General features: G+C 36.3%; 1 protein-coding gene across 1 annotated transcript; it reads left to right on the forward strand.

The window, feature by feature from the left end:
• Positions 1-11,357: 11,357 nt before the first annotated feature.
• LOC112801215 (nifU-like protein 4, mitochondrial) lies at positions 11,358-14,000 on the forward strand. Its single transcript, XM_025843831.3, has 6 exons — positions 11,358-11,677; positions 11,757-11,918; positions 11,998-12,173; positions 12,778-12,881; positions 13,009-13,120; positions 13,531-14,000. The coding sequence occupies exons 1-6, from the start codon at positions 11,476-11,478 to the stop codon at positions 13,597-13,599; spliced, it is 825 nt and encodes a 274-aa protein (XP_025699616.1). The 5' UTR covers positions 11,358-11,475; the 3' UTR covers positions 13,600-14,000.
• The last annotated feature ends 386 nt before the right edge of the window (positions 14,001-14,386 follow it).

Here is a 14,386-nt window from a genome sequence, read left to right on the forward strand (position 1 = left end):
AGAATGGAAGAAGAATGAATGTAACAACAAAGAATTGAAGAGTAGAAGTAGAAGAAAGAGTGAATGAAAACCTAGATATAAGAACTAAACCTAATCTTAATCATAATCCTAGAGAGAAGTGAGAGCTTCTCTCTCTAGAAACTACTTCTAACTACTTCTAAAACTAAACTATGACTAATGATGACTAGTATGTTGATTCCCCTTCAATCTTTGGCTTAAATAGTATCAGAAATGAGTTGGATTGGGCCCACAAGGCTTCTAAAATCGCTGGCCACGAGTTGCATTAAGTGGATCATGTGCCACCATCGGCGCGTCCACGTACCGTGCGCGTGCGCGCCCATATGCATGATGCAACTATGGAAAATCTTATATCGTTTTGAAGCCCCGATGTTAGCTTTCCAACCCAACTGGAACCGCATCATTTGGATCTCTGTAGCTCAAGTTATGGTCGATTAAGCGCAAAGAGGTCGGCTTGACAGCTTTTGCGATTCCTACATTCCTTCATGAGTTCTCCATTTTTACATGCTTTTCCTTCATTCCCTTGATCCAATCTTTGCCTCCTAAATTGAAATCTCTTAACAAACACATCAAGGCATCTAATGGAATCAAGGTGAATTAAATTTAGCTATTTTAAAACCTAAAAAGCATGTTTTCACTCTTAAGCACAATTAAAGGAGAAGTTATAAAACCATGCTATTTCAATAGATAAATGTGGGTAAAAGGTTATAAAATCCCCTAAATCAAGCACAAGATAAACCCTACAAATGAGGTTTATCAATCCTCAACCAAAAGGTAATCTAAACAAAGTAATTTTGCACTCTTGTCACAAAAGGAGCCCAACAATGTGAAACAAGCTCTTGAAGATCCATCATGGGTCAAAGCCATGCAAGAAGAGCTTGCTCAATTCAACAAGAATGAGGTTTGGACACTAGTACCTCATTTGGATGGTAAGAATGTAATGGGTACTAAGTGGGTTTTTAAAAATAAACTTGGTGAGGATGGACAAGTTGTTCGTAACAAGGCTAGATTAGTGGCCCAAGGTTACGATCAAGAAGAGGGTATAGATTTTGATGAGTCTTTTGCTCTGGTAGCTAGAATGGAAGCAATTAGGTTGCTTCTTGCCTATGCTGCCCATAAGGGCTTCAAAATGTTTCAAATGGATGTTAAATGTGCTTTCCTTAATGGCTTTATTGATAGAGAAGTGTATGTGGCTCAACCCCCCGATTTTGAAGACAAAGAATTTCCAAACCATGTTTTCAAACTCTCTAAGGCTCTTTATGGCCTTAGACAAGCTTCAAGAGCTTGGTATGAAAGGTTTAGTGCCTTCTTGTTGGAAAATCAATTTCAAAGGGGTACCACCGACACTACTTTGTTTATTAAAGCATCTAATGATGATATTCTTCTAATTGAAGTTTATGTGGATGACATTATGTTTGGATCGGCCAATGAGTCCTTGTGAGAAGAGTTTGGAAAACTCATGACTAGTGAGTTTGAAATGAGTTTAATGGGAGAGCTAACTTTCTTTCTTGGCCTCCAAATTAAACAAACTCCTAGCTAGTGGTACATTTATTCACCAAGGAAAGTATGCACTAGAACTAATCAAGAAATTTGGCCTAGAAAACTCTAAACCAATGGGAACACCAATGCTTCCTAACACTAAACTTGAAAAGGATGATAATGGGAAAGATGTGGATGAAACAAGGTATAGAGGAATGATTGGTTCACTCATGTATCTTACCTCCTCTAGACCGGATATTATTCAAAGTGTGGGTGTATGCTCAAGATTTCAATCTCACCCAAAAGAATCCCATCTTTCAGCCGTTAAGCGCATCATTAGATACATTAAGGGAACTAGTGATTATGGCTTGTGGTATCCTAAATCTGATGACTTTTGTGCAGTAGAGTTTTGTGATGCAGATTATGCGGGAGATAGGGTGGATAGAAGGAGCACATGCGGCATGTGTTGCTTCCTTGGGAGATCACTCAATATGTGGTCAAGCAAAAAACAAGCAACTGTGGCCCTATCCACAGCTGAAGCTGAATATATTTCTGCATCTATATGTTGTTTTCAATTAATTTGGTTAAAAGCGCAGTTGGAAGATTACAAATTAAAGATCAAATAGTATACTCTTATTTTGTGATAATATAAGTGCTATAAACATTTCAAAAAATCCTATTCTGCACTCAAGAACCAAACACATTGAAATTAAATATCATTTCATTAGAGAACATGTGCAAAAGGGTACTATTGATATTCAATTTGTAAAATATGAAGACCAACTTGCTGACATTTTTACAAAACCCCTCTGTGAAGACAGATTCTGCTCTTTAAGAAAAAGCTTGGGAATGATTGATTTAAGTTCTATTGATAACTTGTGAAATTTCTGATTATGCTCAGTTTTGTCTCGTAGGAATGGAGGAGATAAAAATCAGAGTGTGCTGAGAGGGCTGTGATCAAGGGGGAGACAACACAGAAATAAATTCTTATTGGCTCCACCAAATTCCTTTGACCCCACCCTAACCGTTTTGTTAGTTTCTCTTTGTGTAAATCACAATATCTCTTTGTTGTCTCATCAAATCTTGTTGGAAGTGGTTATTGTCAAATCAAATCTTTCTCTTTCATCTAATCCCTTGATTCTAGGAAACCATTTTCAGTTTATTTCAAATAAAAGAGAAACTTCCTTGGTTAATAACCGCCCATTAATGGTCATTAAACTCCCTCCAATTCTCTCTCCACTCCACATTTATTGCATCCCTAACCTCCCTCCTCCCTCACTCAATTTGGTTCTCTTCAACTCTTCCTCTTCCACTTCTCCATTTTCTTTATCATGAAAAAGAAAAACGCCCCTAGAAAAGGTGAAAGAACACTCTCATCTCAAAAATCTTCCACACCTCAAACTCACACTCACATACACATTCATTCCACCTCTTCATCATCTCCCTCACCTCCGCCATCACTGCCTTCGTCACCACCAAAGAAGATCACTCCTGGACGGAGCTCTCACAAAGCCAAGAGTTTTCTATTACACAACACGCGGGAGCCTGAAAACTTGGAGTCTCTGGACTTCAAGAACAAATACAACAAGCCTCACTCTCATTATGATCCAGCCAGATTCAACTCTTGTGCTTCCTATGAATTTCACAAGGAAGTATTGGAAAAACGCCGTTTCTGTGCCACATACTTAGTGAACCTGGAGTCACTCACAGCAAAAGGAATCAACATCTTGTCTCTGTTTGAAAATCTGAAATAGACTCCTTTGCTCCATATTCAGAAACATGTTTACCCTGGATTAGTATGTGAATTTTATGCTAACATGAGACTGATCGATGGTACCATTCACTCTTATGTAAAAAGGGTATACATGACTCTGAGTCCTGAGACCATCAGCGCTACCCTAGGCTACACAGATGAGGGGCCGCGAGCTTACATGACTGAAAAATGGGACAATCAGGTTGGGATCACTTACCAGATAGCTCTAAATCAAACCTGTGAAAGTCTCTCCAGAATGGATGGCACGACTCCAACTCTCAAGGAACTTGGTCCAGATAAGGCACTTCTTCTTCACAAAATCATATCTCATGTTCTCATGGCACAAAGTGGTTCACGCCACCGGGTAACAATTTTTTACTCTCTCATACTTTTTGCTCTTGTTACATCTACTCCTATATCATTTGGTTACCTTATGATCAGACACATGTGGGAATCAGTTAAGAGCACCAAAAAGACGAATCTACCTTATGGCATGTTTTTAACAAGTATTTTTGAATATTTTAAAATTGATCTCTTGAATGAGGTTGTAGAAAATAAGGTATCCATGATCAAAGGAGGAGGAGCTGTGAAGGGAACCAAGGGGAAAAAATCTGTTGCTTCGGATAGTGACTTTGAGAGTCGGCCTGAATCCTCCAAGGCAACAGAATCAATCAAAGAAATTCTCACTGAATTCTCAAACATGTCGGAGCTAATGGTACAGTCCCATAAGGCGGCTCGCAAGCTAGCCTATGAAAATGAAAGGGCTTGGATGAGGTGCAAGGATAGGGTGAGTCTGATGTTACAAAGCTTTGAGGAGGAGTTGGGTGCTGCTAGTGACGAAGAGGCTGATGAATATGAGTTTTACCTATCTGATGATTAATCTGTGTCTCTTTTATTTTCGTTGATATTTGGCTTGTTTCGGCTCAATCTGATACTGTAGTAGTTATTTTGGTACTTTAGACCTATAACTCTGTGATACACTCTGGATACTTTGGGTATATTTTGGATATTCTGTTTTCTATGTCATCTTTTGCAGGTGCCTCTTGATGCCAAAAGGGGGAGAAATGGTGCTGGAAAATTGAAATTAACAAAATAGGGATGAAATCCTTGTGAGGATTCATGATCTCCCTTGTTTTAAGTTTCAATGTCTTGTTGTGATGATATGTTTATAATGCACCTGCTCTATCTTGGTAAACATGATTGCTGCTGCTTGATGTTTGTGATTTAGTTGATTTACCTTGGAAAATTATTTGCTGTGTTTGTGATGCATTTGATCTATTTGTGTTTCCTTGGTAAAATGTTGCTGTTTTGGATTAAGGAATATTTTTGGCAGTTCCTTTAAGCCGTGATATATAAAGTTTCATAGTTGCTATGATTTGAGATGATCATGCTTGATCAGAAATATTTTCCTTGCTATGATTAATTTGCTCTGATTTATTAATTGGAAAATATTTTCAAAATAGCTTGAAAAGCAACTTCAGGAAACATCAATTTTTGTTTGCATCAAATTGTTTTGTATGGGTTTGAGCAGAAAATCAAATTATTGATAATAAATGAGTTTTGATTATCATTCAATTCTGCTCATAAATCAAGCCATTCAACATTACAAAATTATATATGTTGAATAACATTGTTACCTTAGGCTTGATGAAAATTGTTACAGGTATAAAGCTTCCCTTGGTAAAATAGCATATATTTAGGGGGAGTCATGTGACAATTGGAAAGGGGGAGAAATTCAAATATTCAAAGGGAGTATTCTATACTCTAAATCTTTAATTTCTTTTCATTTCAATTTTTTAATAATGTTTGTCATCAAGGGGGAGATTGATGAGTTTGAAAATTTAATTTGATGATGAACAAATATTATTAAAAATAATTAATTACAAAATTATTAATTTGATCTTAATTCGTACTTGCTTAATTAATAATTTTGTGTGTGCAGATTTGCTATTGGGCCGAAAATAAAAGAAAATATTGCAAGCCTATATATGCATCTCACCTTCAGTCTTGGGTATAAAAAATGATAAATTAAGTGGCTGAAGCAATTTGTGGTAATTTGGGTCGAAATGAAAAGAAGAGATCCTAAGCCTAATAAAATCAAAATTCAGCCTTATGCAATTTTTGTCATATGAATGTTGGCTGAAATGTTTTATTAGATGGGCCAGTTTTACTTATTATTGATGCAAGCCCAAATTATTTTGCTTGCCTGATCCGAAACCAATTGAGAGAGAAAGCAAAAATGCCTCCAACGGATCTCAATTTTTACCATGTGAAGGATTCCAAATTCATTCAATTATCATTAATTGCATGGGAACAATGAGAGAGAAAAAGGCATTTGATTTTATTGCAGCACTTAATGCTACACACTACTCAGCAAGGGAAGAATCATTTCATTTAATCTCATTCTCTTTCCTAATTCAATGCTTTTCAAATTTTTCTCTTCTCTCTCTACTTGCTTCTCACTTTTGGTCATATCACAGCAGCAACCATGGAAGCTATAGCAAGCTACCATAGAGAAGAAGAAGCACGCCTAAAGACCATCAAAATGATGGCAAGAAAAAAAAACTAAAAGTATGCTGTGGCTAAGATTTTTACCACTTTTGGTAAGATTTAGTGATGAGATCTTGGCTTCTCCATACCAAAAATGGTTGAAGAAGATTTCGGCCAGCAAGGAGAAAATCTTTGGAAGGATGGATTGTCTCTGATCTTACTCAACCACCACAGAAGGTAGCTACAGTGGCTATGTGATGGAAGAGGTAAAGATAGGAGCAGATGAAGTGATCATCATCATGAAGCATCAAGGGCTAGGAGTTCATCTTGGAAAGCAAGAAAAGATGAAAGGCTCGGATTGATGAAGATTAGTGACCAAGGAAGGACTAGAGGTAATTACATGTTGGGTTTTGCATGGGTTATCTCTTTTCTCTCTCTGGCCGAACCGGTTCTGCTTTGAAGAAGAAGAAGTTTAGCTTGGTTTGTTTGATTTCAATCTTGAAGGCTTCTCCCTATAAGTAAGGGTGAACAGTCAAGGTTTGATTCAAGGAGAAAGTGTGAGAGTGCAAGGCACAGAGTTCTCAGAGCTACCTGAGCTAACAGATTTTCTTCTCCTTCAATGTATTCTGTTTTGTATTTTTCTATTTAATTTGGTCATGTCTTGAGTCTCATGGAAAAAGGCAAACAGCGAGATTTGTATGAAAAATCCATAGAGCGGAAAAAGGCAGAGAGTGCAAAATTAAAAGAAAAAGCCATAGATGTCCTTAGAGTTTCTTTGTACATCTGTGTTGTGTTTCATGATTCTGTGGGAATGTCCTTGTAAGTTGGGTTAGCACTTTACAATTGAAAGCTTGGTAGTGACCAAGTCAAGTTCAGGATTGGGTTTAGAATTCTAGACTTGTCCCAGATAGGAAGGGTAGTTCCTAAGGAGAATTGGTGTATGTGATCAAAGATGATTATAGTGAAATTCCATCATTGTTATGATGGAGACTGGATGTAGGCTGCACTGCACTTAGCAGCTGAACCAGGATATATCTGGGTGTAATTCTCTTTCTCTTCTACTCCATTTTCTATTTCTGCTGCATAGGAGATAAAACCGCAAAATATCTCGTGCCAAGTGACGAGACAAAAAGAAAAGTCACGTGGCTAAGGACGAGACAAAAATCAAATAAATCTCCAGAAGTTGTTTCAAAGACCAGTAAGTATTCTGAAGTGAAAAAGGGACTAAGATTCAACCCTCCCTTCTCTTAGCCACTGAAACCATCAAGCTCGAACACACAAAACCTGTGAGATTTTGAGCCTATTTGATTGGTTGCATCTTATCAACCAATATTTTATTTTGGTGTGTGTTGTTCTCTCTAAAATTGTGATCTATATCTTGCTTGATTCTATATTTCCATTGTTTAATGTATGCATGCACTTATGTGATTGAGGCCTTGTTTCACTAAGCTTACATACCCATATGGCCTTAACCTTTCATTATCCTTTACAAACCAATTTGAACATATTTTACCCCTTTTATTCTTTACTTTAGCACATCATTAACTCTAAGCGGAAAACAATAATGTCCTTTGAATCCTTGGTTAGCTTAGACTAGTGAGAGTGCTTATGATTTAAGTGTGGGGAAATTGGGTTCAGAAACATTTGGTTTGAGAATTGAGTATGTTAGAATTGTCTGAAAATGTGAAAGAATGTTAAGAATATGTTCATGCATTCAATACCTTAATCATATGCCTTGAGAAAAGCAAAAGAAAAAAAATAAAAAAGTAATAATAAAAAAAGAAAAGAAAAAGAGCAAATAACAAAAAGGGGACAAAATGCCCCAAAGTAAATGGTGAAAGCAATGCATATGAGTTGTACTTAAATTCGGATACATGAATATGTGGAAAACATGGTTAATGGATAGTTAGGCTTTATATTATGATTACATGGATTATCCTAAGTTAGATGAGAAGTTTAAGTTAATTAAGGATTCAGATTTTAGTCCACTTAACTAAATACAATCCTACCTTGACCCTAACCCCATTACAACCCTTAAAAGACCTCTTGATTTGTGTATTTGTGCATTAAACTTTTATTGATTGGTAGAAGAAGAGCAAGCCTTAGAAAGCAAGGTTAGTAGATAATTGAGAGAATCGAACCTTAAAAACATGAGTGATTAGAGTGTATACACTTCCAGTGAGGGTTCGATGCTCGATTCCTTGTTCCCGGCTTTCATGAGCTATTTTCTTTTGCAAGTTTACTTGTACTTCATTTTTATGGTTTGAATTAGTGAAATCCAGTTCATATTTGTTCTTGAAGGATTTGTTTGCTTTCAACCAAGTAGGTAGAAAAATTTTGCATATAGTTGCATTCATATACATAGGTTGCATTGCATTTCATAAGTCTTACCATTCCTTTTCACTCTTATAGCTTCTCTTGAGTTTAGCATGATGACATGTTACTGTTTAAGTGTGGGGAGATTTGATGCACCACTATTTCGTGGTACATCTTGTGCTTAATTGAGTGGATTTTATCCACTAGTCTCACACTTATTTGTATTATTTGCATGGTTTTACAATTCCTTCCCAGAATTTGTTCTATGATTGAAAACATGTTTCTTTGGCCCTAAATTTTCTATGTTTAATCCCCTCTTATTACCATTCGATGCCGTGATATGTGTGCTAAGTGTTTTCAGAGATTACAGGGCAGGAATGGCTTAGAGGATGGAAAGGAAGCATGCAAAAGTGGAAGGGATACCATAAATTGAAGGAATTGCTGAGTTGTCCAGCCTGACCTCTTCGCACTCAAACGATCATAACTTGAGCTATATAGGTCCAAATGATGCGGTTCCAGTTGTGTTGGAAAGCTAACATCCAGGGTTTTGAAATGATATATAATTTGCCATAGTTTCCCTGAGAATAAGTGACGCGAATGCGTGCATCACGCGGACGCGTCGCATTTGCAAAAATCAACGTGTTTGAATTCGTAACCAGCAATTTCTGGGCTGTTTCTGGCCCAGTTCTCGACCCAGAAAACACAGATTAGAGGCTATAAAGTGGGGAGATGCATCCGTTCAATAGACATAACTTCTCATATACATAATTTTAGGTTTAGATGTAGTTTTTAGAGAGAAAGGCTCTCTCCTCTCTCTTAGGATTAGGATTTAGGATTAGGATTTCTTCGTCTTTTCAATTACAGGTTTAATATTCCTTTACTTTACTTTATGTTTTCTTCTACTTTTATTTATTCTATTACTTTAGTTGATTACTTGATGTTGCCAATTTGGTTTATGGATTCCTATGTTCAATCTAACTTTCTATTTAATATAATTCGAGGTATTTCAGATATATGATTTTTATTTAGCTTTCTATATTCTTGGCTTTGGTTGAGTAATTAGAGACTCTTGAGTTATCAAACTCTTTTGTTGATTGATAATTGGGAGTTGCTAATTGACTTGAATTTCACTAACTCTAGTCTTTCTTTGGGAATTGACTAGGACTTGAGGATTCATATTGATTTATCCACTTGACTTACCTTCATAGTTAGAGGTTGACTAAGTGGGAGCAACGAGCAATTCTCATCACAATTGATAAGGATAACTAGGATAGGACTTCTAATTTTCATACCTTGCCAAGAGTTTTCTTAATTATTAATTTATTTTTCTTGTCATTTAAATTACTTGTTCCTTATTTCAAAAACCCAAAATAAAATATATATTTTTTCATAACCAATAATAAATCATACTTCCCTGCAATTCCTTGAGAAGACGACTCTAGGTTTGAATATTTCGGTTATTTATTTTTATTGGTTTTGCTTAAGTGACAAACAAAATTTTTGTACGAAAGGATTCTCTGTTGGTTTAGAAGCTATACTTACAATGCGATTATATTTTTAAATTTCTTTATCGATAGAAAATCTGATCGTCAATGTATTACCAATTTAAAACTTATCTCGTCTACGAAGCAAGATTTTGAAAACCGGTTCGAATTGGTCAGTCGAACCGATCGAACCGTGAACCGCTACCAATTATGCTTCAGACAGAAGTTAAAACCGTCAGATTGAAAAACTGTTATTGGACTTTCAGATCGGTCAGTCAAACTGAACCATGACTCAGCCGGTTTTTAAATTGTGTCAAAAACGGCTGCATTTTGGTTGCTGAACTCTAACTCCTTAACTTCCCTAACCATTACCCCTCTCGTCTCCACTCTCCAGAACGCGAAGCAGTACTCACCTGGACGGCTGGACAGTCGCAACTTCCGTCAAGCCAACGTCAGCCAGCTCTGTTTGCGCAGCCACTTTCTATCGCGCAGCCAGGTCTGTTGATCTTCGAAAGCCGAAACCACTGCCAGCACCACTTTCGGTCGCGGCGCCAGCTCTGTTCTATACTTCCACCCTGTCAGCCACTGTCTTGCCTCTTGCCAGCCAATATCCCCGCCAGCTCTGCTTTTTTCCAGGCTTCCAGCTTCTAGCCCTAGGTATGTATTTTTTTCTTTGTAATAATAATTGATGAATAATTGATTGCGATAAGGATCATTGCTGGAAACGAGCCTTTTCCCATGTCTCCCGAACACAAAGCCAATTGGGATGAAAGCTTATATTTGCTCCTTTACTTCTGTTGTCGGCATAATGGTCTTTGCCTTTATTGATTAGTGATTAGCTCTGGTTCATTACTGATTACTTATTAGCTCGGTGCTCACTTGTTCATTTGTTCTTCACTTGTTCATCATTTTTTTTATTTTTTACGCTCTGTTTCTATCTTTCGAAGGTCTGGTTTGACTGGTTGTGTCGTTAATATTTGTTGAATGATTATTTGATTGTTGGTTTACTCTGGTTCTGCTGTTTTTTATTGATTATTGATTATTTTGAAGCTCTGTGCTGCTGTTTTTGTATCGTGATTTTAATTTATTAATTATTGATTTTGAATGTCTTGTGTCTGTTTGACTATTTTGTGATTTACATGTGCTTGGATTGTGACTGCTTTGCTGATTTATTGAGTAACATGACGAAGGAGCATTAAAGTGTCAAGTTTAGCTCTGGGTTATTGTGAAATCCTTTTGCTTTTCCTGATTTCTTTTGAGTATCTTCAAGTGAATACAATTTTGTTGTGAGAATGGAAACACCTCTCTTGATTAGAAATTTGTGGTATGTTAGGTGGCAGGTTAGAATTAGGTGGCAATAGCTTTGAGCCTGTAGCTATGGAAGAATGAGGTTTCTGAACTTCTAGTTTGTGTTAAATGATATGGATTGTATAGCTGCTACTTGGAGGAACCTTCATTCTTTTTTTTTATGAGGAAACCTTGATTCTTTTTCTTTGTTGCTTGGACAAATTTAAACCAAAGTTAAAAATGGTTTGATATTTTTTTGGATGTAATTACTTTATTGATCAATGTCATTGCAGCAAACATTTATAGGATGAAGAAAGGATTTTGGTTTCTCTTATAGCAAACTTTGAAAGCAAAAGCTTCAATATTTAGAAGATATTTTAAAGTTTATATTAGATTATAATTATATTTTAAAGTGTTTATTTAGAATTTATTTATTATTTTAATATAAAATATTTTTTCAGTTAGATCACAATTGAATCGATTAGACCACTAAATTAATAAACCAATAATTAGAACGGTTTCATGATCGGTTTGGTTTTCAGAACCTTGCAACGAAGTGGTTGCGTTTTTGTGACACCGCGTAACATAAAAGAACAAGTGAATAACCTCAGCTCCCACCTCCTCCATCGTCAGAAGAGACGGGAACTAATGACGAGAAGCTTTTTCCGATTAGTAGCACGAGCACGACTTCCCCACCGAACGCCCAAACCCATGACTAAGAACGACGACGTTTTCGTTATTCATCCCATGCGGACGATGGCGTCGTTTCACAGCCACTACCGCAATGCCTTCTATCCCTCCGCCTCTCCACTACCATCACTCAAATCTTCCACCCTCTTTGGATTCGAAGGTCTTCTTCTTCTTCCGCATTGCGCTTTTTTCAGTTGTTATTCTATGTTTGTTTCAGTTCAAACTGTGCATTGTAACAGGGCAAAGGAGGAACATGTTCATCCAAACGCAGCCTACCCCGAATCCTTTGTCTCTCATGTTCTATCCCGAGAAGCCTGTCATGGAAGTTGGAAGCGCCGACTTCCCAAACATGCGTTCGGCTATGAATTCGCCTCTCGCTAAGTCACTCTTTGGAATTGATGGTATTTTTGTTTGTCCGCTAGTTCATTTTCATTTTGTAGCTTGCATTTTGGTGAATCCGTGTTTGTGGTTGTGTTGCAGGGATTACTAGGGTTTTCTTCGGGTCTGATTTTGTTACTGTGACGAAGTCGGAGGAAGCTTCTTGGGAGTTCCTGAAGCCTGAGATATTTGCGGCCATTATGGACTTCTATTCCTCTGGGCAGCCGTTGTTTTTGGACTCTAAAGCTGCTGCAGCCATGGATACAGCTATTCAAGATGTAAATATTATGCATCCATGTTCTTTTTCTAGTTGATTCAAATGCTTATGTTGTTTTGTATTAATGATTACGCCACTCATTACGTATGTTTTGTCATTTTAGCAAATGTGAACCATGCTTCTTTGTCATTAGTTTATGAGGTCTTTGGCTTTTGCTAACCAACGTGAATGTACGTCATGTGTTTGTCACTGAATCCGTTGTTTCATTCGGTTTAATAAGTACTCATGCTAGATTTATATCAGCAATATAATGACTTTTGCTTTGAGATGGTGTCATGTGTGAGTTGCTACTAAGTTTGGTTAATCACTTTAGTCATCAAACATTTTGCTAAGGTAGACATCGTTTTCCATTCTTGTAATTTCTATTGTGTTGTGCCAACTGGAAGAAAACATGATATAGGAGTGTCTTGTTCTTGTACCTTTCTTTTTTTGTTCTTGGGTTTTGATGTAAAGTCACCATTTCCCCACTAATGTGGCGTATTCCCACTTGTATTTAAGTGTCTTGGAGCATGAAATATGTCTTAACCCTGAAGTACATTTGAGTATCTACTCAACCATATTTGAGAGGCCTAAACTAAAAGGTAGCATGCATGCCTTTTGTATAGGATGATTCGGAAACCGTTGCAATGATCAAGGAATTGTTGGAGACTCGTATTCGGCCGGCTGTGCAAGATGATGGTGGGGACATTGAATATCGAGGTTTTGATCCGTAAGTTCTTTAGTTTCTTATTTTGGTCTTGAAGCATGTCGATGAAACCTTTTGGAAGAGCATGCAACTACGGGCACTATGGAATTATATTTGTACTGAGTTAATTTGTGTTTCTGTTTTTCTCTAGTGATACTGGAATAGTAAAACTTAGGATGCAAGGAGCATGTAGTGGGTGCCCAAGTTCGTCGGTGACTCTGAAATCCGGCATTGAAAATATGTTGATGCATTATGTACCTGAGGTAAACAAGTTCTAGGATATCTTCTTGTGCTAAAATTAATACTGTTCTTGTTTCCTTGTGGATTATGCTTATGCTTTGAAACAAATTTTGTTTTGGCTCATCTAGTTTAATAAAAAAATGCAGCAGCTTCGTTTTGTTGTAAGCTTAGAAACTAGAATTCGTAATGCGACAGTTACAAAACTTGATTTCCTTGTCATTATTTTTCACATTCAGACTGCGAAATTTGGATTTAACTATCATAGGGATCATAGCTCTTTTTTTCCAGAAATGTTTGATCAATATTTCTTTTTTATTTTTAAGCTTGTTATCTAGTGTATTGAAATTGGCATCGATTATTGGATATTTTATCAAAGCAACATTAATGGAATGGATTTCATGAAAATTTTTTCCAAATGTTGCTTGCTTTACAGGTCAAAGGTGTTCAACAAGAACTAGATGCTGAGGATGAGGAAGCAGCAGTAAGTGGACAAATGGAGTAGTAGAACTTGTTCGACATTTAGTTTTTTTAGATAGATTGCGAGCTCAGCAGAGTCTTCAGTGTGCACACAGAAATAATTCCCCAAATTGATCTGCTTCCAATAATTATTGGGCTTCCTTTTAAATTAAGTCCATTGATAAATTACAATGCATTCTTTACTTATATGTTCACACACATTATATATTGATATCATAATTTTGGTTTCTCTCGATTCACACAATCAAGGTTGTAAATAGTGTTCAAGTGCTTAGGTATTGTAGTATTATTACTTTATTAGTCGATGTCCTACTTTATGCCTGACTAGTGCCTAAGACGGTTGAATAAATTGCATAACAGATTAACAGGTACCACTCATGTAATGTAATAAGTAATAACATCCAGTTTCTATCTTTTGGTTGTTAATCTTGCTTGAATTCCATATTTAATCTACCTATTTATACTTCTGTTTCTTCTGTATGATTGTAAATGTCACGTATCGCAACTTAGTTTTGTTTCAGGTGACCAATTTGAATAATGTTTAATTTCTTGATTATCAATTTTTAAGTTTAGTTTAACATGAATTTATATTTAAAACATAATTCACGTTTGTTGATATATGAAATTTTATTATAAATACTTAAATAGGATTTAATTTGAATATATTATAGGTGCTAACCAATTTTTTAAAAACATGATTTCATTATTAATTAAAAAGTTGGAAATGTTGCTTTCTATTGTTTTTGCTATTTCATTTTTCGATTGTATTTTATAAATTTTATTATATTAAATTTATTATTATATATCACTAT

This window comes from Arachis hypogaea, chromosome 1 (assembly GCF_003086295.3).
Source record: "Arachis hypogaea cultivar Tifrunner chromosome 1, arahy.Tifrunner.gnm2.J5K5, whole genome shotgun sequence".
NCBI lineage: Eukaryota > Viridiplantae > Streptophyta > Magnoliopsida > Fabales > Fabaceae > Arachis > Arachis hypogaea.

What these genes read in the sequence shown, in the direction of transcription:
- LOC112801215 (XM_025843831.3), top strand. Translation starts at nt 11,476, where the DNA reads ATGACGAGAAGCTTTTTCCGATTAGTAGCACGAGCACGACTTCCCCAC. An exon ending in CACCCTCTTTGGATTCGAAG is followed by an intron (nt 11,678 to 11,756) that starts GTCTTCTTCTTC and finishes GCATTGTAACAG; the next exon opens with GGCAAAGGAGGAACATGTTC. An exon ending in TGGATACAGCTATTCAAGAT is followed by an intron (nt 12,174 to 12,777) that starts GTAAATATTATG and finishes CCTTTTGTATAG; the next exon opens with GATGATTCGGAAACCGTTGC.